This window comes from Daldinia decipiens (assembly GCF_022478715.1).
Source record: "Daldinia decipiens strain CBS 113046 unplaced genomic scaffold F4813scaffold_14, whole genome shotgun sequence".
Classification (NCBI taxonomy): domain Eukaryota; kingdom Fungi; phylum Ascomycota; class Sordariomycetes; order Xylariales; family Hypoxylaceae; genus Daldinia; species Daldinia decipiens.
In genome coordinates, this window is record NW_026054557.1 from 764439 (window position 1) to 787998 (window position 23560).

The window sequence follows — 23560 nt, forward strand, 5'->3', positions numbered from 1 at the left end:
TTCTTGCTCTTCTTTACCACGATTTCTGGTACTGGCACTTGATGTGTCCCTTTTTGGAAATATTCAAGATTCGTTGGAAGCTTTTGATTGGCCGTGATGATGTCCTTAAGTGCACACCACGAAAGAGTCTCGATGGAACGATGACAAGGTAAAAAGCTGAAGGATGGCTAACAACGGTCTTAGACCTCGATTGGTTCTTCTTGTATGCGTGTTTCTAAAATAAAACAAGATAAAAACAGCCCGTGGTAAACTTGTGCGGCGTTGCTATGTAGTGTAGTTGGGTGGATCGTGTAAGTGGTGTAAGTTGGTGTGTGTAAGTGGTGTAGGGCTGACAGGCAAAGGTGATATTAGAACGTAGTCGAGTTTCGGTGTACTTTGCTTCGTTAACGCTTACGTCTTCCTTTGAGGTTATATTTTAATACTAATAATAAAGTTTCCATCGTGGTATAATATGGCGGGTGACCAAGACGTTATGTAGCTGGCGCAATTAAAGGCTTGCTTCGCATCATGCTTTCAACAGAGCTTTCCATCAAGTAATTATGTGTCATGGATTGAGACCTACGGACTGGATCCGGCCCCTTGTAGTTATAGCGCAAACTCTACAAGTTACAGGCGGGCAAGGCTCTCAAGCTCCTCCACTAAGTCGCAGCGGTCACGGGGGGCTCAGCACGCATTCAAGCGCCTGTAACTGATTTGCTGCTCTTTGTCTGACTCCTTCTCGGCTTGTCTTATAAGATTTTTTGCAAACCATACTACACCCCTTACACAACTAACTTCCGCAACATAAACGCCGCAAAGTGCCCCGCAATCAGCCCTGCACACATTACGGGGTCGGAGCATATGGACATAGAGAACCCGTATAAGGTTAGCTGGGGAAGACGGAGCAGCTGATGCAATACCTACCATGCAAACAGCAATTACGCACCAAATAATGCCATTTCAACTACTGACAATGACGCCTTCATCGGACGTTGTAATATAATGGAGACGACCACACCGCCGAATTAACTCGTGAGCTGGGATCACCTATTTTGGCTAATTCGGGAAATAGACAAAGCTCTATGTATGTATGTATTCGTGGCGGACTCCTTACCATGATCTGGTAAGAAATTTCATAGACCCACTTGATCGAAGCCATCGTGAAGGACGGAGAACATACGATAGCCGCTGGAACCACTAGAGAGCCATACATAGGAGAGCCACGACCCCGATGGGCTAGTGGGCCGCGTTACTCGATCGTTACCCTATGAGATCCACAGCGGTATGACAGTTTACCAAATCGGAGGCCGGCGGAAGTGGGCGAAGGACCTGGAAGATATCCGAACTAAGTTCTAGAAGAGAACAAGGAAAATGCCAAATGGAAAACAACGGCAAAAAGGATCAATTTTTGAAATCTGATTATTCCCCTGACTATCCAATCTTGGAATAGGCCTGTGGGACTCTACCTTGGAAAGGTACCTAACTTATCATAGCTGCTACGCAATAATTTGAGATTTTGAACTCGGTACGAAGTAGATCCTTTAAAATCGATCTCATATCGAAAATCCACGGCTATCAAATGAATTGTTTTTGCACTTCTGTACATTAGGTACATGATACATATGACATGGTGTAACGGGCAACTGCAAGGTTCTATAGCAAATGCTGGAAAATCATTTTTTCCCCATACAATTAATGGGCAATTATGTAACCCGGCGGGGCTCACCGAACTTACCTAACTTAAATCTTCTGAAGCCCCATCTGGTCACAACTCCTGAAATATTTTCACCCAAATTTTCTCTTAGCTGTCTCAACTTTCCACCTTTATCCACACCCGCAAACTAGATTTTCTTTCTCTGTGGATATTTTAATCCACTCTTTTTGTGAGCCGCAACTTGCCGCCGATCCATCGATGAAAAAAGATTTTTCCCTGGGCAAGGGCAAATACATAGGGACTATAATTTCTTGTTCGCGATACCTCATATCGGCTATTCCATCCTCGTTCTATTCGGCATAGTTGCTATGGAGACCTCGCTTGTCATAGGCTTATAGTTCTTGAAGTATCGTCATCAACATCAATTTTAGATCGTCGATTTTACAGGACGGGAAGGTGATACGAAGTGTGACACATCTCATGGACCTAACTATGTCTTGTTACCAACAAGTGATCAATGACAGGTACTATTAGGCGCCTTGGGTATGTCACGTCATATGTCAATATTATTACAAGTGGCGTAAGACGTAGTGTGTATTCGAAATGGAAATTATGTTTGGTGGAGAATGTCGATGAAAACCCTTCCTTGAATTCTTTTGCTTCTACATATCTCTTAACTATTCCGTACATACAAACTAACTATTGTTAGAATTATGACAACGAAGTGAACGGATCCTTCATGTCTAGGCCACAACCGCCTTTGCGGGGAGTGGGGAGCATACGCCAACTTAAAGGTTGTAAGTCGATCCGATGGGTCCGAATTTGATGTTACTGTAAGTGACCTTGGCGTTCTTGAATTTTTCGCGGACATGTTCGGGCTTGCTACCGTTGACGTCGCATTCGCCGCGGGCAACGCCCGGCTCGGACGCGGCGCGGTCAAGAGGGTACTTCTGGCCATCTAGCCAAAGCATGTTGGCGTAAGCCTACCGAAATGTCAGATTGCACTATCTGCTAAAAGCAAGTGATATATTCCACTTACATCATCCCAGACGGATAAGACCAAGACCATAGGCTTGCCGGTAGCCTGGCCCATCGTCTTCAAACCGCCCATCTGCTGGAACTGCTTGTTGTCCTTGAAGATATCCTTAGCAGCATCTATTTATAGGATTCAGCGTTAGCGGTATTGATATGTGTGGATATTTGAACAAAAACGTACCACAGAAGCCAGCATCGATCGTGCTGCCACCAGAAATGTATTTGGATTTGGGAACTTCGATCTTCTTGCCGTCCTGGATGAAATACTGAGAGAGGCTTGTAAGAGATGTACCGGAGCCGTGAAATTGGGTCACGACGGTGAACTTCTTGCTGGTATCGATCGTTTTTCCCTTGCCGTAGAAATCGGTGTTGCCGTGACGGAACGGGTTCAAGTCACAGCCATCAGGATCACAGCTACCCGAGTAGCGATCCTCAGAATATGTACCGCCACAATCCCCCGTGTTGCAGACGAAGTATCCGTCTTTCTTGCATGGATGAGGAGTCAATGCGAAGGACATGCTGTTGGCCTCCCACAAATCCATTTCAGCACAGCAGGCTCCCGCGTTACCGATGCCAGAAGACTTGTCCGTCTTTGATGGTGCCCAGCCCTCGACATTGGCCTAAAATAAGAAGCGCAAAGTTAGTTAACGTCCTATTTAGATATTGGGACTGCTTGAGTCCAGCCTACCTTGCCGCCAACCCACTTCAGATCTCGAGCACACTGCGAGTCGCAGTATCCGGTACCATACTTAGCACCGGCCTTGTTAGACGGATAGCGCGTCTTTCCACCATCTTCGTCCATGGACACGAAGTACACAGCACCGTTCAGACCACAACCCAGGTCAGCGTTTTCAACATCGAAGGCGATTTCGTTGCCATTGGCTGTGAACATTTGGTACTTATCGGCGCCGTTCATGAGATAAAGGCGGGACCCTATATTCGTACCATACTGATGTTGATTTTGGAACTTCATGGTCACCCCGTTGCCGGAAGTGCTCACACCATACGTCCCCGAGTAATCGGCACCCTCGATGGCACAGTTCTTCGTACAAGTGTCGGCATCCGGGCATGCAGTCTTGTTCCAATCATTTCCGTCGTAGCAGTTCTGGTAGCCATCCACTACGTGAGTCCATCGCCAGTTGGAGTCGATGACGAGCTCGCCGTTGACGTTGGAGCACTTATTGGGTCCAGTACAGCGTTGCCAGGTGATCTTGGGATGTGTCTCGGCGTCCTGTTTGCCGATTTCCTGGGCATGACCTAGAGCCAGCAGAGTCGCCAAAGCGGCGGCGGTAGCTTTGTTGTACATCTTAAGAGAAAGAACTTAGCAAGTGGTAGGTACTATGCTGAGATGGTGTGATAAGTGAGAAGTCTGAAGCTGGTGGCTTGCTTGAACTTCAAGATCAAAAAATGACATGGCCAAACTGCCTTTTTATTTTCATCGTGAACGCAAGTCTACTTAGACCACAAAGTCATTTGCGGAGGCGAATGCAGGATTAGATCATGGACCACATTGTACGAGAAAGGAAAGACGGTCCTCTTTCGTTCCATAGCCCAGAGTCTTGGGTGAAGATAGCAAATCAGATTCACGATCCGGTTAAATGAGGAAATGATTTGCGGTTCCCCTGGGTTTGTAGGCCCGTGTACAGGGGTCATACGCAGTTTACACGAGCGCAGCTTGCTGCTTGGTCACGGACTGAAATCAATTGAAGATGGAAGTGACTTAGCAGGAACCCATATCCTCCAATGGAGTAGTTTATCGTTATTCTCCGGCGTAGACGGGCCGGACCCACGAGAGCTGCACTGTCAAAACTAATGTCACGAAACCTTCGGTTCTGCCGGCTTGAAATCGCCATAGCGTCTAGCTATCCGCTTGAATAATCCAAAGGCCGCTACAGAGACATCATAAATCAATATCTTGTTCGGTTGATTAAATTACTTTGCCTCTCAGTTCATTAGAATTGGTTGAAGATTGGGCTAGAACAGGGTCACGTTCTAAACTCTTACTTCACGCCGTAGCCTCCTATGGACCTTACACGTCGAACCTCGTATATACATTTGCATCGTATATTTTATCAACAGTTCATTTTATCATGCGAACATATTATCACGAATCTAGGTCACTAGGTTTCCTTTAACATGATAACTCAAAATTCTTCATATCTTCGACCGTTAACTTCTACGATAGATGAATGTTCATCGTGAGATAAGCAGTAATAGATCCCTACTAGAATCGGTGAAGATCAGCGGACCCGGTAACCTGGGTCTCACAATCGTTCGTTACTGAGATGTAGATTCAAAATCAAGTAACACATGACAGGGCAAGCCTCGACGCGGGATGCAGATCGGATGTTGTTTCCGATCATATTCATCAACCTTATCTCTCTAAGGCTAGTCCCCAAATTTCTCCACATGTCTTTTCCCCAAATGCTCATTTCTTAAAGAATTCCCCGCTTCACGCGTTCAGATTGTGCTTAGCTACCCCAATTCCCCAGAAGCTTCTTGACCCCTTGAAGACTAGCTTCTGAACTGCCGGTCCCTTCATCTCCGTGATGGGAAACCGAATGAAGTTAATAGCGTCTAGGACAAGAGATAAATAACGTTGAGGTCTAGGCGCCAAATCGGCCACTATCCAGATTGAGTGGAAACGGCGTTATAACAGGAGATATTGCCTAGGCCGAGTCTAGGCCAAGGTTGCCCTAGAGAAGCTAGCAGGATAGGATACTACCTCTCCTATGCTATAGGGAGTTTCTCATTGGCGACATATATTTCTTCTCTTGTCATGTACGTACAAACGGAAGACAATCCCGCTTACCTATGATCACCGATACCAGTTTCGCCGGTCCAAAATTCTAGCTAGGTGATCCCGCAGCATGAAAAAGCCACTAGTCAGTATTTAAAGAATATGGACACGACCTTGCATCTGGAACCCGGACCAGAGACGGCTTGGAATTAATTTATAGGGTCGTGCTAGGTAGTACGATATATTGTCTCGTTACACTACGCGAGAATGCCGTATGGCTTATTCGAGTTACTCACTCTGGGTAATAGACTAACAAAGTTGGCCACGTGAAACTATCTTCGGCTCCCACCGCCGTTACGATATAATACTACAATTCTATCTGGTAAGAAATATTCTATATTGTACAGTCAACCCCACTAATGTGCGCTTAAAGGTGCTCGAGCGTAAGACCCTCGCCTGAAGGGGAAGCGGCCTGGGGAATATCAGGTATCTGCTGGATTTGAATATCAGTTCGTGTGTATCTTAGGTACTCGGCTATATAATAGTTGGAGGTCGTCACCAATCTCCCTTAAAACAGTCGAGGCACTTGTTGTCGTATAGGTAAGTTGCATGTGGTTATCGAAATGGTCATCTAATTTAGTCCAGGCACGTGTTTAGCAGGCATATTCAATTTATCATTAGAAGTGTCTAGGCCCACGGGTTGTTTCTCTTATATAATAGCTTAGCCGCACGTATATACGAGGGTACCTATGCTGTGAGTATTTTATGTATACTCAAGTATTTTGATTAATTCATGTTTTATAAAGAAATCCTGTCTTATGTAATCTTTGGGCTCACTATAATTCTAGAGTAACGAATTATAACAACTCCCGGTTTTTGTTCTAGGACGGCGGTATTTCAAGATGGAACCATATCTCTTATGCGATATCAACATAGGTAGGCCTATGTAAAAGTACCTACCTATATATCATTTCTTATCGCACTTGGCAATTAGTTGAAGGTGATTGGCTCTTGTCGACAATTAGCCTTACTGGGCTGTTATCGATAAACAGCTGGGAATCTTTAGCGGCGCGGGGAGCTTTCGGAAACGTGGTAGGGTTCATGTGGCTTGACTTGGGGATTGTGTAAGGATTAAGATATGACGGTGCGCGCTGCGCCTTGCCCCGAGCTCGCCCGAGTTACTCATTGACCGACTGACTTTATGACTCGATCTCGAGGAACTTTAAAAGAGGTAACTTAGGTACCTACCTAGGTACTTAGTTCTTTCAAGTTTTCACCTTATTTGATCTCTCGCTCATATCTATTATCAATAATAATAACTACCTGTTATAGCCAACTTGACCTACACACTCACACATTCAAATACTCCCTCATTCTCTCAATGATCATTCGAATATACTAGCAAATATGACGAGCAAAGGCGCGAAACAGCTGCCGCATGAACGGCGAAAAGGAGAAGCGGTACGTCAGAAATTTGCATCTTCTCGATATAATTTGCTAACTTAGTTATAAGGCCCTAAGCGAGTTCGCTGAATTTGTTGAAAAGCAACAAGCATTGAGATACCCGAGTGCCAAAGCCACCGACAGCGTTGAGCACCACGAAGAGCTCGATATTCTCGACTCGTTAAACCTGGGCGATTCCGAACCTCATGTACCATTGCGCGATCTCCTACTCGCCCCTTCCGATGATGCAACGGCTCAACAGAAACTTTCCGAGTACATCGACGAACGACTTTTAGAGGGTCATGGAGAGGCAGTTTTCGACTTAGGATTCGAGAATAGCGGCGAATCGATGCGCTTTACCATCGATGAGTGGAAAATTGCATTACGTCGTTTAAAAGAAACGGCTAAGAAGGCACACGCAGACTGTGACATATTGCTCACCAAGAATGTTGGAGGCGACGTCGAAGCTGAGTCAACAATTGCAGGGAACCAGAGTAAAGACAAAGACTGTACCGGGAAAATTCTAATACGGCAAACCCCTATTACAATTGAGCAGGTAATCGAAACGAGAATAGCCGTTGTTGGCAATGGTGAGTTTGGTATACGTGTAGAATGATATAAATAACTGCGCTAACACTTATATACAGTTGATGCCGGGAAGAGCTCCATGCTTGGGGTTTTAGTTAAGGGAGACCTCGACGATGGGCGAGGGAAGGCTCGCGTCAATCTCTTCCGTCATAAGCACGAGATAGAAACTGGTCGCACCAGTTCTGTCGGGATGGAAATAATGGGTTTCGATTCCATGGGAAATGTTGTCACATCCGACACCCCGGGGAGTAAGTTATTCAAAATCCTAACCGTTGTTTTCTTGCCGCTTACTGTAACGTAGGGAAACTGTCGTGGGAAGAAATCGGCAAACGCAGCGCTAAAGTGATCACCTTCACTGACTTAGCCGGCCACGAACGATATCTACGAACTACAGTCTTTGGCCTGTTGTCTAGCAGCCCTAATTATTGTTTGCTAATGGTTGCCGCCAATAATGGGCTAATTGGTATGAGTAAAGAACATCTTGGTATCGCTTTGGCCTTAAATGTCCCAATTATGGTGGTGATTACCAAAATTGACATCTGTCCTCCAAATATTTTGGAGCAAACCATCCAGCAGATTACCAAAATCCTAAAATCTCCAGCAGCACGAAAAATGCCTATATTTATTAACAATCGCGAAGAGTGTATCAACACCGCTACCCAGTTTGTGAGTCAACGAATATGTCCTATATTCCAGGTCTCCAACGTTACCGGCGAGAATCTTAACCTTGTTCGCGCTTTCTTGAATATCCTTCCGCATCATGGACGTTATGACTCAGACGCTCCTTTTGAATTCCATGTTAATGATACTTTTTCTGTCCCTTTCGTTGGTACGGTAGTCAGCGGTATCGTCAAGTCAGGGATAGTACATACTGGCGATAGCGTTTTAATCGGACCGGACTCGTTGGGTCAGTTCACTCAAACTAGCATTCGGTCCATCGAGCGAAAAAGAATCAGTGTACCCGCAGCGTCCGCAGGCCAATCCGCCAGTTTCGCATTGAAGAAAATACGCCGAAAAGATGTGAGGAAAGGAATGGTAGTCTTACCAAGAATTGAGGGGCAACCACCTCCTAAAGTTTACCGTGAATTTGTTGCTGAGGTCTTGATTCTCTCACACGCGACTACTATCAAGACCAAATATCAGGCAATGCTCCATGTCGGGCCAGTCTCCCAGACATGCGCAATAATCGATGTAGACCGCCCCTTCATACGAACTGGTGACCGGGCGACTGTAGCATTCCGATTTGTTCAGCGTCCAGAATACTTGGCCCCGGGCGACAGACTTCTATTTCGTGAAGGGCGAACCAAGGGCCTGGGAATTGTCAAGTCGGTTGGGTATGATCCAAAGAAACCCCTGATGGCTGATCAGTCGGATGGCGGTGCCGCACAAGAACCTGATGAGAACCACGGCTCCACTGAAAGGGGTATTTCGTCCTCTACAGGCGTAAGGGTTGGCGCCTAATACCATAGGACCTATTGAGTCTTGCTGCGGAATTATGCGCAGCCTGGGGTCGCATTATGGCGTAAGGGTTGGGGTTATCTCCCGGGATACTTCCGGGCTACAAATAATTATGTCTCTTTTATCATTTTAAGTCATGTTTGAAAAAGGAATGCATCATAGTTACCAGCGGAGTTGGGCGTTTCATGCTCCTGGTGTTTGGGGCAGTGCAATACCTCATTCTACATACCCCCAGGCATTTGTCTCATTATACTTGACTTTACTATTTCTAGTATATAATATATCCAATCGTTTCCACGGGGGTTTACTACCCCTTCTCTACTATTTTCTACGGTATCATTCGATAACAGAAGCTCAACTGTATATGTCACCTCGTTGTTCATGGACTACATGTAGTCCAAGGGTTTTATGTATCCTTTAACTCTTTAATTAAGGTGCTTATGTTGCAATGTATAGATCTTACATATCATTTATGTATGTATACCCGGCTTTATCAGTGGAGTATCAGATGAGAGAGGTCAGGACTTACATAACCCCCTACCAGGTAAATTGTAATAATAGGCTTTAAATGCCTAATGTTTGTTTACCTTACGATTTATTTATTGTGTTAAATGCTAGTAAAACTTTCCTATTCATGACATATACCTTGCTATCTTTTGCAAAATTTCCTGTCTTATACAATCATGTTTTCTATTTATGTATACGAGTATACTCAACGCCATAGCTAGCCTTCTTAGACTTATAATGTTATTAATATTATTCTCCTGTAACTTAAACGACTTCTTTTATGTACAACTACGTTAATTGACAATGTTATTATAAGAATATGGTATGGTGTACATCTTAGGCTTTTGTCTTACCTGGGGGGGTGGCCTCTACTTACAAAATATGAACTCTGTTGGGTTACGCAGTCGTAAGACTATAATTAGCAGTGCCTTACTGTAGATAAGAAATATAAATTTAGTTCGGAGAGTTTCTTTTCATGCGGCTGAACGATGGTCCGGTACTGCTACGTTACGGATTTCATGGAGACATCGGCTTTTGCTAAGCGAGCAAAACTTCGGGCTCCTCGAAGAGCCCGTCGAGTTCCTCAACTTGATGACGCCGTACCTCCTGCGTATTCGGAAGGGCTGCCGTCTCGGCGCTTTGCCCATTGGGGCGAAGACGTTACGACAATCGATGCGACGAATCGTATTATGTACATGATATGGCAAGGCAATTACATTCAACCAATAGATATGGGTCTGTTCTAGATTTATAACCTTGTCTTGGACTGCCGACGTGTACCTTGTGCACCGGGACTGTGCGGGCCGGGATCGTCTGTGGGGGAGGTTATACAAAACAACATAAATCCTCCAGTGCTAACGGGTGATCTACCACAAGGATCATGATGTAGTCTAACCTCTATACGTAGATCAGTTCGGAAACTCTGTTCTGCTATTGGCTGAGAAATTCCTCATCTAATTCCTAATTATCGAATCGTAAGGTAGGTGTAAATGATTACGGGACGGCACAGGGCCGTCGGAAAATGGCTGAGAATGGTTGCCTCGTAGCAGGGGTGCATTATCCGCTACGAAGAGGTTAAAGCTTGTGTTGATGTCTTTTGGGATTATCGATACCGTATACTGTACTGCCATCGAATATCCTTTCGTAAGGGCTTATTAGTATGGGGAGTCTAAATTCCCGATATATAAGTCAGGACATTCCCCGTTACTAGTGGCACGAAGAACATCTGCTTAAGAGAAAAGCAAAGACGTAACTCAACTAGAAGCTCTGGCACTCGATGTTCACTATGGCGCCTATTTTCGAGTTTGGCAATCCCGTTAATGTTCCTTTGATAGGAGCAGCATGTGTAAGTCACAGAACGTCCAGCTTTTAAATGAAGGTCTAAAAGTTACCGGTCTGCTTAATGCTTACACTATATTAATTAGATATCTCTCTACATTGTAGGGGGTATCTTCTATAGACTCTTCTTGGGTCCTTTACGCTCCATCCCCGGGCCGTTACTCTGGCGTCTCACTAATCTGCCGCGAGTTTATCACATATTAAAAGGCGATATACACGTTAAAGTTCGAGAGTTGCACACCAAATACGGACCAGTCCTCCGACTCACACCTTACGAAGTTGTCTTCAGCGACCCCTAAGCATGGAAAGATATATATGGCCACCGTGTCGGCAATGCCCCAGAGAACTACAAATGGCCAGGTAAGCTACTCTTAGACCGGTGATTCCATCTTATGACTCTCGAGCGGGTCTTTATAGCTTACGTCGTATTTTATGGATGCTAACCAGAACAATATGATCTTAAAAGATTTTACTTTGTTGTATATATTTGAAAACATGATCTTATCCTTTCCTACTATAGCTCTATTTGAAACATACTTGACATGTGCGGATGCTAACTCGAAGCCTATAGAATTCTACTCAGCAAATACCGATCTCCCTCAGAGCATTATCACAGTCGACGTAAGGAACATGCAATCCTTCGCCGGCAACTTTCACACGGGTTTTCTGATAAGTCGATGCGAGAGCAAGAATCTTTGATCAAGGGATATGTGGAACTATTGATACAACGGCTACACGAGAACGCCCAGAATGGTGCGGCTCGTCTTAACATGCGAGACTGGTACAACTGGACAACATTCGACGTCATCGGCGACCTGGGTTTCGGGAGGCCATTCGGTTGCTTAGAGGGCACAGGCGTATGTGATGTGATACCAAACACTATTTTCTTGACACCATCCGACTGCTTGACGACACTAAACCCCATGACCATATGGAAACAATTACTAACTCACAATAGTACCATCCTTGGGTGAAGCTCATTACAGAGACTTTCAGGGAGTCATCCGCATTCCAGAGCTTGGCGCATCTGGGCTTACGGCCGGTAGTGAAGTATATTTACCGATTGGGATTAATGGGCAAGAATAAGGAGAACCTCAACCTCGTCTCGGAAACACTCCAGGAGAGAATCAAACTTGGCAAAGAGAGGCCTGACTTGATCGAAGGGTTGATTAAAAAGAAGGATGAATTGGGCATAGACTTCGGAACTCTTGTTAGCAACGCAAATCTACTGATCATCGCGGGCTCAGAAACTACAGCCACACTTTTGAGCGGAGCCACATATCTCTTGACTATGAACCCGGACAAGCTCGCGAAGGTTTCTGAAGAGGTCCGTTCTACTTTTGGGAGCGACCAGGAGATCACTCTCACGTCCGTTAGTCAACTACCTTAGTAAGTGCCATTCTATATACCCATCCATGAACCGTACCGCTCGCTAACGAGAATTCTAGCATGCTTGCGTGCCTCAACGAGTCTTTGAGACAGTATCCTCCAGTTACTAGCGATCTACCGAGAGTTACACCTAAAGGAGGCTCTACAATCTTAGGGACGTTTATACCCGAAGGCGTGAGTAATTGATTTACTACCCCTTCTCCAGATGTATATAACAACGCTTACTCGACTTGTGGCAATAGACTGTCGTCTCCGTCTTCCAATGGGCCGTCAATTACGATCCACGGTTTTGGAAGAATCCTCTCAAATTCGCCCCCGAGAGGTGGCTGGACGACCCGGAATACAAGGATGATCAGCAGGACGCCATGCAACCGTTTAGCACGGGACCGCGAAACTGTATCGGTAGAAAGTGAGTACCAGTCAAGTTTCATTCAAAGCCTTGTTATTCCAGTATGAAAGCTTGGTGGGAGGTATAAATTGCTAATACATGGCGCTGTAGTCTCGCATACGCCGAAATGCGTCTCATCCTGGCTAAGATTCTTTACAATTTCGACATGTCGATCGATGACGATAGTCGAGACTGGACCGTGGACCAAAGGTCATTCAGCGTGTGGGAAAAGCCGGAATTAAATATTCATTTGACGCCTGTTACTAAGAAATCCGGGTAAACAAGTATATAACCTCATACTAGGATAAACTAGGTGGGACTAGGTTGAGGGGCATTTACGTGGACATGGCAAAGATTTGGGACACTCTAGCCAGTTCGTGGTTGGCATGGTTTGGATAGGTAGGATCGGATAGGTAGGATCGGATGGTTACCAAAATTGCATACTTCAATATTCGGATACTGGATGCTCTGAAAGAGTATGAGGCGCCATTGCCGGCACGAGATAGTTCTCGTGCTTCTTTGTATTTATTTTGCCAAGACGGTTAGAGGGATTAGGTACAAATAAAACTTAGGAACGTCACAAAATATGTCAGACTTGAATGCTCTATAAAGCGTATTCTAATGATTATGCGAATATAATAGCATAGACTGATGTATAATGCGACAAGTGCTAGATGAGCACATAGGTTATAAATGATAGACTCCGTCCGCCGGATGCTGTTGTTTCTTGGTCTGTTTGATTTTGTAAAATCATGTAGCCTATTGCATTCTCAACGGGGTTAGATCTTCGGACTATTGCTGACGTACTTCTCACGTATGTCTCTAAGCGGAGTTGAGTATGATAGGTACATTTTTGTAAGTGAGCAGTATGTATAAGACCTCTATTCGCTATCATCGTATAATGTGACTGATCACAATACTAATCTCGCAGCATGTAAGACGTGCCGGCTTTTAAGATATATACATAATTCCAAATTATATTAACAGCGTTATATACTTCTATAGTCTAGCATTCAGCTCCGGGCTAGCCTTATATTATATTAGAAAAATCTGATCAAACCGAGGGACTCAATAGTGCTCTGTAAAGTAATAAACTAAGCTACTTGGCATAGAGCGGTAAGCTTAGTCATGTTTTTGAACAGAAGAGCTTTCCAGTTTCAGAAATAAGATCCCTAGTGAGTGGTCAACAGTTTATTATCTAAGAATCATTGTCCCTTTCCAACTAAGTCCCCCCCTGGTTAATATCGAGAAGGCGAACGATGGTATTGGACCAAATAAGCAGCTCCCCTGACATCGACTAGTGAATTACTAGTTTTGAGAATTTCTCACAATCTGGTTGGATAGCTCGTACATGCCTTATACATCAGGTAGGCATGTAAGCTTAGCACAGTGAGCTCACCTCTCACCAGCTCGTACTATATAAGATATTAAGACTTCGTGCTTCTAAAATGAAAGCTATGGAGCTTTAAGACCATAACTTTATAGGGATAACAAATTCTTTCATCTTTCTTCCTAGCCAACATGGTTCATATTAATCCATTGAACGTGCTCTTCGCTCTTGGCTTAACGGTTGTTCATGCTACGCAGTTTTGGCACAACACCGGAACGAAGGCCGGATGGGACACCTTTACACACGAACACAAAGGCACCGTCGATGAAGTGACAGACCAGGTTTACAAGGGTCCTACGGCTCTTCGAATGACACAAATCCATGATCCGGGCTACAATGGCCGGTATCACTCTGAAGCTGTCAAGTATAATGTTTACCGCAAAGGCGACACTGGGTTTTACGGGTTTGCCTTCCGACTCCAGGATGGCTGGCAGTTCAACCCGGCCCAGGGTTACAATATCGCCCAGTTTATTGCCGATTTCTCGGATCTGAAGTGTGGCGAGGATTATATGCCCAGTACTAGTATGTATTGCTCTTAACCCTCCATCTTTTTCCAATGACCGTCTAAGAAGTTGGAATTTCTCGGCCCAAATGATCGGAAAGCGCTACTATTGAGACTATAAGCCCGCTCCAGGCTTTCTTTTTGTAGATGTAATTGTTAACAGTCGTTAATTTAGTGGTCTGGATCGACGGCGACCAGCTCGGAACCAGGGTCAAATACGGCAACGTATGCCCGACGAACCAGCAAAAGATCAAGGAATTCAAAAAGCTAAAAACGGTAACCGCGGGGGTATGGCACCGCGTCGAGATCCAAGCTAGCTGGAAGAGCGACAACACCGGGTTCTTCAAACTGTGGTACGACGGAGAGAAAGTAGTCGAAGCCTACAACCTCCCGACAACAGTGGGCGACGGGCGATATTTCCAGTTCAGAGTCGGGCTGTACGCCAATGCTTGGCACGACCACGGCTACGAGGGTACTCAGGGAACTAGGCAGGTCTGGTACGACCAGATTGCTGCGGGCTCTGCGTTTAAAGACGCGGACCCGAGTGGATGGGTTGCGAGCACTAGTGGCATGCGGTTTCAGCCATCTTCCGAAGATCTATAGATTTGGACAGGGGGTTCGTGTACATAGTAGTCTATGCACGACGAAGATAGGTACCTAGGTAGGTATGCCGTGTTAGGGGATGAGCATGTTCGGAGTCCTACAAACTGTTTAACCCCTGACTTTAGAGAGACGGGTCTGATTTACATATTCTATAGACGATATGTATCTAAATATTAACTGTATGAAGTCTTCTTAGAATTCAATAGACTAACCTAGTAACGATCATTCAGGGTTCCTTTTGCTTGTAAAGCTTCGGATTGCATTGTTAGAATCGTAAAGGATGCCATGTGTAAGGATCGACACTGTAATATCACTAAATACCGTGAAGATATAAGAAATTTCAATTGGTAGGTACATTAGTACACTCGTTCATATCGTTTAGCCGTATCGCAGCCCGCCTGTATGAACTTTATATACAATCGCAGAAAAAAGCATTGTTGCGCCCCTTTTAACTCCATTGACCCCGTCTATTTGCTCGTGTCGACGACGTACCGACCGGCGATCTTGCCGGCCTTTAGTAAGTCGAATACCTCCTGCAGCTGGCTGAGGCCAACTACCTTGTAAGGCGAGGAGACGAGCCCTCTCCTGAAGAAGTCGATCGCTTCGGCGGTGTCTTGGCGGTTACCAACGTAGCTGCCCTTGATGGTGATCATGCGGACCACGGTGTCGAAGACTGGTGCCTTGAGGTATGCACCTGCGGGTAGACCAACGGCAACGATGGTTCCGCGGCTACGTACGTACTCGCTAGCTTGCTGGAAGGGACCTTCGCTGACAGCGAGTAGTAGGACGGCATGAGGGCCGAAGCCGTCTGGTGTTGCTGCCTTAACGTCTTGGACTACGTTCTTGCTCTTGGTGAAGTCGATGTAGTCTGTAGCACCGAGATCCTTGCAGAGCTTGCCTTTCTCTTCACCACCGTCGATGGCGATTGTGTGTAAGCCCATTGCCTTGGCATACTGGATAGCCAAGCTACCAAGCCCACCTCCAGCACCGACGATGGCGACTTGCTGGCCGGGCCTCGCGCCGGACTCCTTCAGTGCCTTGTATACCGTTAGACCAGCGCATAGGATGGGCGAGACTGCTTCTAGGCTGACGTCCTTCGGGATCCTGGCAACGTGAGCTGCCTTGCCGATGGCATATTGTTGGAAGCTACCATCTACTGTGTAGCCTGATAATAAGGCATCGGGGCAAAGTGATTCGTCAGACTGTCGGCAGAAAGAGCATGTCAGGCATGATCCGTTCAGCCATTTGATACCGGCGTAGTCTCCGATTTCGATATCCTTGACAAGCTCGCCACGTGCGACGACAACACCTGCGCCTTCGTGGCCACCGATGAAGGGCATCTTGGTGGGAAGCGGCCAATCGCCATTTAAGGCATGTAGATCTGTGTGGCAGACACCAGAGTACTTGATGTTGATGAGTACCTCATCAGGTCCTGGCTTAGGAACTGGAACTTTCTTGTATTGAACGGCTATTCGATGTTAGAGACTGGATGAGGTAGGCCTATCTACAAATAGATAGGTGTTGGGTAGTCAGATGGGTAGTAGTATAGGGTTTACTTACGTCCGCCGGTCTTTTCGACGACCTGCGCCCATTGTTCGCTCGGGATTTCAAAGGAACTCATGTTTCTTTTTCGAGGAGTCGTCAATATGGATGATCGATATTGAGGTGAGATGAGTGTTGGTCTAGGTTTCGGAAGTCTAGTTAACTTATAACCAAGTTGTCTGATGATGATAGACTTGAGAATGTTCGAAGCGATAATCATCATGTATAAATAAGACGCTTCATGTTGCAACACATCAAGACCTGTTGGTAGTAACCCAAATTAAGTTGCATTGACCAATAGAGCTCGCGCCCGCCCGGGAGCGTCTCGTTGAAGTCTCCTTTCGATGGCATGCTTAACGTCACCTTACCCCTCTCACCACCACAAAGCTACAATGGAGCTCCTAAGGCTCCTAAGGCTCCTAGGGCTCCGTACTAGTAATTTGCACAGACGGATCCATGTCGCCGGACGATCTAGAGTTTTAGCTAGACCGTAGCTCACTGTATGCAAGTACGGAGTAGGCCGGGCGAAAAACCTGGTTGGTACGGCGTAAGGGACGAGCGCCGCGGAAGACCGGGTTTGAAATGTCAGGCGCTTCTTTGGCTTATGCGCAGACTGTGGTACCGGTACCACAGGGCGGAGCAGACGCACCAGACCGCACCACTAAACGCGCGAGAGAATGCTTCGGTTCGTGGTAGCGCTGCAGATAGGAGAATAGCGTCGAGCCTTCGGTCGCGCGGAACTCCGCCTGCCCCGTCTTCATTCCCGTCGACTTGGAGTGCATACATACTATGTAGAATTCATGCACATCGACTTCTTTTAATACTACCTAGCGTCTCAACTTGCAGGCTTCAAACGCGGGGAAGTTGGGGAAAGACGCCCTCGTGGACGATCCCTTTGTTCCTCTTTCCATTGTTCCATTGTATTATTTCCTATCCTTACCTGCATGACGCAGACCTCGCATAGTTCATGTAAGTTAGTAGTTAGTTAAGGTAGTGTTGCTCACCAGTTGAAGGAACCTCTGCAGAGTCGAGGCAGATTCTCTTAGCTCTAGACCCGGTGTAATTTTTTCTTATGATCATATGATTTTGTCTTAATGGGGAGACAAAACCGACAAGGATTTCTCTAGTGTACAGTGCGCAACAAAGTAATGACAACACGATGCTGTCAGTGTCAGCCCACATCCTTTTAAGCGGGAGCGGGTTTTCCCCCTAATGTTCAGTCCCGACAACTCTCAGCTCACCTGTTGGTATCCGGTGGAATGGAAGTGGAAGCTGCATCATGTGGCTTTTTCTCTTCTTGCAGCTGAGGTCGTTCTACATAGTTAGATCTAATATCTTAAGAAAATCAGACTGTTATTATTTGGGACTATTATTATTACATATACGACGAATAGTAATACCTACCTACATAAGGTAGGTAACCTCATATGTACATATGTACTCCAGTTATATTATTCCATGTGCATATGCAGGTAGGCATTTTAATACATCATACATGTGCACGCTTGGAACCTTTATGTTTAATTCAAAAGTTTACAACTGCAATAACACCTCTTTAGGAGGTACCTAACTAAACGAACAAATACACTTAATCGAAGACTTTTAGATAAACCTAGGTAGGTAGGGTTGAAATGGTTCATACGAAAAACGAAAATAAAACATCAAAGGCAATATGTACTTGTACTTGGTGAAGTAGTTGATATCTATCATTTAACAAATGCTTGATCTCGTGTAAGTCGGCTGTTTCGATGTAAATTTAGTACACTTCTAAGTTTCATGTCGTATTGATAAACATCGATGCGGCCCTTTCAATTCAGCTCACATTGATTCTAATGTTAGCCTTGCTCTAATTATGTCTCATCTCATTCCATAGTGCCGGTAAGCTCGGAGATGCGAATTGTATTCCGAGATCTCCGTCCTCCGTCCTCCGATACCCACATTTTTTTATCTTAATACTCATACTTGTGATTACACTTTCACCTCACAAGATCTCACAAGATCTCACAAGAGCAATACTCTTTACAACAACAAACTGATTAGTAAAGAGTATATACAAATTCTATTATAATTACTTAAAACTCTATAGACATTTCATATTATATTATATAATATTATTATATAATTGACGTCTCATTATGCGCTCATGTTTGAGAGTGTATTACCTAAATATAGATCCCGAGATGATTTTTATTTCTCCTCATCCATCCAGTGTCTGGTGCAGGACATTTACGCGATAGCTTTCGCTTCGAGTCAACAACTCTTCGTGCGTACCCCTTTCGACACATTGCCCATCCTCGATCATGAAGATTACATCTGCGCGTCGGATGGTATGCAATCGATGCGCGATGGCCACCACCGTTATACCCCGCGTCGCCTTCTCTAATCCGTCCTGAAGTAGCCTTTCTGACTCTGCATCCAAAGCACTAGTCGATTCATCTAAGAGTAATAGCCGTGGCTTACGCACTAGTGCTCTCGCGATGGAAAGGCGTTGTTTCTGGCCACCTGAAAGTTGACCTCCACTGGGTCCGCATTGTGTGTTGTAACCATCTGGTAGAGATACGATAGTATCGTGAATATTCGCCAACTTGCATGCATCCTCAATGTTCGCATCTGATGGTTCTTCGTCAGGGCGAGCACCGAGGGCGACGTTAAATCGAATGCTACCGTCGAATAAGATGCTGTCCTGTGGCACTAGACCGATGTCATCTCGAAAGACGGGTTCTTTTCTGCCCGAGATATCTACGCCATCCACTTCAATCGCGCCCGATTCTGCACTATACATGCGTTCTAGTAACGATATGACTGTTGACTTTCCGGCACCGCTAGGACCAACAAGAGCGCAGAATTGGCCTGGGCGAATGTCGATATTCAGACCTTTCAAGACTTGTCGATTTGGTCGCGCGGGGTATGAGAATTTCACCTGCTTGAAGCTTACCGCAAGGCCCTTAGCATTTGACGTTGATATTCTCTTTGACTCAACAGCCGCCTCTGGGTCACGATGATTTACCCCCTTTGCCAACATGGTTTTGGACGGGCTTAGGTCGATGAGGTCGAAAATCCGGCCCACTGCCCTTCCCGCTCTCGTTATTTCGGGAGCGAGGGTAAAGAGTTGACCCCAAAGCTGAGCACTTACTAGAAGCGCCATCAGCACGATGAAAAATTCGACCTGCGTATAATGGCTTTCAATAATTTGTTTAGCTCCCCACCAATAGATCAGCGCATAGATGAGATTTGACATGCTGAATGCAATTGCAAGGAATAGGTTAGCCCATAGGCTAGAGCGCGTCATCTCATTACGCGGCGCCGAGAGAGAGCGACGGTATGTTCCGAGCACCTCTTGCTCGAGAGATAGTGCTGCAACAGTCTTGATTGAGTTCACAGCCTCGACAGTGATGCTCACAGATTTAGCAAATGCTTTTTCGTGGCGTTCTGCGAAACGAGTGAGAATACGCATTTGCATTATTCCTGAGCCAAGCATAAGCGGTACTGTTGCGAGACAGACAATTGCTATCTTCCAGGCGATAATGAGTGTCATAATGACCGCGGCGATGAAGTTGACACCGATAGAGAAGACAGTTCCTATTATGGAACCTGTTAAACCTTCGACGGCAGCCGAGTCGCTTGTGATATACGACAGCAACATCGATGGAGTGCGATTCTCGGATTGGTGCCACTGCAGGTCTTGCTCAAATAGCGAGCGGAAAGAGAGTACCCTGATTTTATAGAGAATCTTTTGCGCGATCCAGCCGAATGCCGACCAACTCACTCCATTGGCGAAAAACTCGATAATAGCAAGCGCGAAGAACATAAGACCAAAAAAGCTACCTGCTGCTCGAATAGCATCTTCAGAGTTGCAAGGGCTTAAAGCACCGATCGTGTGACCGAAGATCAAGGCCGATCCGGAATATGTTCCGCCAACAACAATAGCTGCGAAGAGGGCAACAAATACCCAGAGCAGATGAGGTCGAGTTATTGTCGCTAGACTTTTAATTGTGGCCCATGTCGGCCTCGACTGATCGGATATCTTCGCCTCCTTTTCTACCCCCATTTCAGTTTCGGTGGCGACAGCTTCGCCAACATTTTCGTTCTCCACAGTGAGGGACCGAGATACTTTCTCCATGTCTACGTCTGAACGGGCCAGGTCCTTCGTAGTGCTTCCCTTTGCAGTGCTCACGCTTGACGTCTCCGATCCCATATTCTGCAACCGAACAAGGGCCGCATAATCGCCATTTCTAGCAATGAGGTCAATGTTACTGCCCTGTTCTATGACTTTACCATTGCGCATGACGACGATATTATCAGCATTTTTGACAGTCGCTAGACGATGCGCAATTGATATCACGGTTCTGCCCGTAGAAACCTTGTCGATAGCGCTTTGTATACGCTGTTCGCTAGCCGAATCGAGAGACGAAGTCGCCTCGTCTAGAACTAAAATCTTGGGGTCTTTGACCAGAGCTCTTGCTAGAGCCACGCGCTGCTTCTGTCCACCACTTAGCAGGTCGCCATTAGGGCCAACGGTCGTACCGAATCCATATTCCAAGTTCTCCAGGAAGGCGTCAGCATCAGCAAGATTCGCCGCTCGTTGGACCATTTTCACAATTTCGACAGTTAGATCACCATATAACTCTGCAGCAGTAATTATATCTTGCCCGCCTCGCACCGCCTCTGCTATTTGGGACAGCTGGGTACCAAGAAGGATAGGCTGCAGGGGGCCATGTTCCTCGCGAGGAGAGTTCACTAATCCGAGAGCTATATTCTCCAAGACTGATCGATCCAAAAGCAAGGGGTCCTGTTGAACAAGTCCGATAAAACTTCGTAGTTGACGCACGTTCACGTCACGGATATTTCGACCGTCTACATACACGGTACCTTGGTCGGGATCGTATAATCGAGTCAGTAAGCCGGCAATTGTCGATTTTCCACTACCAGATAAACCAACGATTGCGGTCTGTTGGCCTGCTGGAAAGTGAAGCGTTACACCTTGAATTACGGGAACGTCGGGACGAGACGGGTAGGTGAAGTCGACATTTTCGAGTGTAACGTCACCCGAAAACGATTCGAATTCGTCTCCTTGCGAGGGAAGCGTTCCGTCGATTTTGGAATGGCGATCGATGTCCTTCTCAAGCTTTTCTAACGCAGCTGTGGCAGATCCGAAGATCTGCAAGTATGGCGATATCTGACTAATCACAAGAGAGGCTAGAAAATTGGCATCAGAAGACAGTTATAATGGCTTCGTACAGAGGTCTTACCGTCAACCAGGAGGAATATGATCGTGTATGTTGTACCAACAGTCACTCCCTCCTCACGACCAGCAACAACATCAGCTATGGTTTTACTACCCTGCCAGTATGCTAATCCGCTTGCCGAGAAAGCTATGAAATATAGCAACCCAGACTGCACAGCTGTCGCGATAGCTTTCTTGACCCCATTCTTTTTAGCCGCGAGGAGTTCATCGGCGAATTTTTCTTCAAGGCGGTTATTGGCTCTGAACGCATGTACAACCATAACGTTCGACAAGCTCTCCAGGGCGATGGATGATGCGGATGCAACATTTTGCGATGCCTGACCCGAGAATTTACCAATAAAGTGACCGCCGACAAGGGACATCAACATGAATGCAGGAACCAATGACACTAGAATGCCAGCTAGCTTGGCGTTCTTGATAAAGGCCACGACATAGGAGGTGATGAACATTGAGAGTGAACCCATATACACGCCAACCTTTTCGGATGTACCACTTTTGATGACGTTAATGTCGGCGCTCAAACGCGAGGAGACCTCCCCGGCTGGTAATTTGTCGAAAAATGATACCTCCTGACGTAGCAAGGAGCGGAAGTAACGCTCTCGTAACCGGTGAGCAAGCCGATCGCCAAAGAGGTTCCAGCATACGGAGAATATGTAAACAAGTGCGAGCTGGGCTAAGGCACAAGCCATAACTAGCAATACCTTTTGATTTACATCGGACTGGTAGGCCTCCGCGGAGGTTGCTTGTTCACCCGCACATGTTGCCGAGTTAAGGTCGTCCAACAGTTGACCAAAAAGGATACCAAGAAGCGGGAACGGTATTCCAGCAGCGATTGAGGCAATGGTACCGATTACCAGCAGCGAAATGTCAGTTTTGCTCGGTTCGGCGTAGGTCAGGAGTCGGAAGTATCGAAAGAGACCTCGTGATCCCTTCATAGTCGATTAGTTTATTAAACGCAGCGTGAAGAGTATGTCGGCAACCTTACATCTGATGCCATTGACGTTGCTCTACGGAAAACAGTGTCCTTTGCACTTCCGCTGGCGTTCGAATCATCGTTCTGAGGCGTGTCACCCATTGTGACGAAATCGCTCTCTGCTTAGACGCCTGTGATGTTTATTGCCCGAATCACAAAACTTCCAGGATATTCAACATGTCAAGAAATTTTTCTTATTCCACCCCAAGCGGACAGACCCCATGGATCCATCTTTTTCTTACTCCTCGCCGGCATCCGGAAGCACGATGCGCCGTAGTAAATTCCAATACAACCTCATCCATGACGATACGGGGCTAGATGGAGCCAAGGAACGGACTCCATAAACCAACCTTGATGAAGATGCCTTCTCATTTCGGCGACTATGCATCGGTATGGTTTTTATGATGTAACACTAACTCTAATGTACAGAAGATACAAACATGTACCACGAAAGAATTCAAGGTTAGGATTCCCTTGCCTCCGAGGACGGGGTCTAAGAGAGATGAGGGGCCATGATTCGCAGCGACTAACCCTTGAGTGGTAGGACAATGCTGTTTCGGGGTCTTGGCATGCAGCATCTGATAAGATCATTTTAAGCCAAGCCAAGATTAGTGGTGGATCACGCTTTGTTTAATTTATGAATGAAGTTATCTGATGGCGCTAGAGGGTAAGGTGGCCCACAGGGACAACACATCATTATTCGCACCATTATTCGCACCATTATTCGAGTAATAGGGTAATAGGGTAATAGGTGGGTGGCAATTATCACTCACACCTATTTCACTA

General features: G+C 46.0%; 7 protein-coding genes across 7 annotated transcripts; 4 read left to right on the plus strand and 3 right to left on the minus strand.

Annotated features, from left to right (window-relative positions):
- Positions 1-2065: 2065 nt before the first annotated feature.
- F4813DRAFT_395971 (glycoside hydrolase family 7 protein) lies at positions 2066-3974 on the minus strand (the record flags this gene model as incomplete). Its single annotated transcript, XM_049247769.1, has 4 exons — positions 2066-2616; positions 2673-2788; positions 2850-3288; positions 3357-3974. 4 exons carry the CDS (start codon positions 3972-3974, stop codon positions 2422-2424), a joined length of 1368 nt encoding a protein of 455 aa, XP_049100251.1. The 3' UTR covers positions 2066-2421.
- Positions 3975-6663: 2689 nt separating this feature from the next.
- Positions 6664-9236, plus strand: F4813DRAFT_60149 (P-loop containing nucleoside triphosphate hydrolase protein). The gene is made up of 4 exons (XM_049248688.1): positions 6664-6869; positions 6922-7441; positions 7499-7687; positions 7741-9236. The coding sequence occupies exons 1-4, from the start codon at positions 6816-6818 to the stop codon at positions 8898-8900; spliced, it is 1923 nt and encodes a 640-aa protein (XP_049100252.1). The 5' UTR covers positions 6664-6815; the 3' UTR covers positions 8901-9236.
- A 1453-nt stretch (positions 9237-10689) lies between these two features.
- Positions 10690-12938, plus strand: F4813DRAFT_395975 (cytochrome P450; the record flags this gene model as incomplete). The annotated part of the gene is made up of 7 exons (XM_049247770.1): positions 10690-10749; positions 10829-11023; positions 11369-11599; positions 11701-12131; positions 12191-12305; positions 12374-12540; positions 12631-12938. 7 exons carry the CDS (start codon positions 10690-10692, stop codon positions 12797-12799), a joined length of 1368 nt encoding a protein of 455 aa, XP_049100253.1. The 3' UTR covers positions 12800-12938.
- A 1048-nt stretch (positions 12939-13986) lies between these two features.
- Positions 13987-15192, plus strand: F4813DRAFT_357956 (polysaccharide lyase family 20 protein). The gene is made up of 2 exons (XM_049243180.1): positions 13987-14431; positions 14587-15192. The coding sequence occupies exons 1-2, from the start codon at positions 14041-14043 to the stop codon at positions 15012-15014; spliced, it is 819 nt and encodes a 272-aa protein (XP_049100254.1). The 5' UTR covers positions 13987-14040; the 3' UTR covers positions 15015-15192.
- A 289-nt stretch (positions 15193-15481) lies between these two features.
- F4813DRAFT_389069 (alcohol dehydrogenase) lies at positions 15482-16635 on the minus strand (the record flags this gene model as incomplete). The annotated part of the gene is made up of 2 exons (XM_049246777.1): positions 15482-16482; positions 16575-16635. 2 exons carry the CDS (start codon positions 16633-16635, stop codon positions 15482-15484), a joined length of 1062 nt encoding a protein of 353 aa, XP_049100255.1.
- Positions 16636-16918: 283 nt separating this feature from the next.
- On the plus strand, positions 16919-17780 carry F4813DRAFT_60261 (uncharacterized protein). Its single transcript, XM_049248689.1, has one exon. The coding sequence runs from the start codon at positions 17059-17061 to the stop codon at positions 17518-17520; it is 462 nt and encodes a 153-aa protein (XP_049100256.1). The 5' UTR covers positions 16919-17058; the 3' UTR covers positions 17521-17780.
- A 625-nt stretch (positions 17781-18405) lies between these two features.
- On the minus strand, positions 18406-23237 carry F4813DRAFT_357959 (putative ABC transporter). The gene is made up of 3 exons (XM_049243181.1): positions 22787-23237; positions 21806-22730; positions 18406-21752 (listed from the first exon to the last, which is right to left on the minus strand). The coding sequence occupies exons 1-3, from the start codon at positions 22874-22876 to the stop codon at positions 18754-18756; spliced, it is 4014 nt and encodes a 1337-aa protein (XP_049100257.1). The 5' UTR covers positions 22877-23237; the 3' UTR covers positions 18406-18753.
- Between the last annotated feature and the right edge of the window lie 323 nt (positions 23238-23560).

Excerpts from the sequence above, each read along its gene's own strand:
- F4813DRAFT_60149 (XM_049248688.1), top strand. The coding sequence starts at position 6,816 with ATGACGAGCAAAGGCGCGAAACAGCTGCCGCATGAACGGCGAAAAGGA. Across the intron at positions 6,870-6,921 it reads AACGGCGAAAAGGAGAAGCG|GCCCTAAGCGAGTTCGCTGA; the intron begins GTACGTCAGAAA and ends CTTAGTTATAAG. Across the intron at positions 7,688-7,740 it reads CACATCCGACACCCCGGGGA|GGAAACTGTCGTGGGAAGAA; the intron begins GTAAGTTATTCA and ends ACTGTAACGTAG.
- F4813DRAFT_357956 (XM_049243180.1), top strand. The coding sequence starts at position 14,041 with ATGGTTCATATTAATCCATTGAACGTGCTCTTCGCTCTTGGCTTAACG. Across the intron at positions 14,432-14,586 it reads GGATTATATGCCCAGTACTA|TGGTCTGGATCGACGGCGAC; the intron begins GTATGTATTGCT and ends TCGTTAATTTAG.
- F4813DRAFT_60261 (XM_049248689.1), top strand. The coding sequence starts at position 17,059 with ATGCAAGTACGGAGTAGGCCGGGCGAAAAACCTGGTTGGTACGGCGTA.
- F4813DRAFT_357959 (XM_049243181.1), bottom strand. The coding sequence starts at position 22,876 with ATGGGTGACACGCCTCAGAACGATGATTCGAACGCCAGCGGAAGTGCA. Across the intron at positions 22,731-22,786 it reads CAACGTCAATGGCATCAGAT|GGATCACGAGGTCTCTTTCG; the intron begins GTAAGGTTGCCG and ends TCGACTATGAAG. Across the intron at positions 21,753-21,805 it reads CATATTCCTCCTGGTTGACG|CCTCTCTTGTGATTAGTCAG; the intron begins GTAAGACCTCTG and ends CCAATTTTCTAG.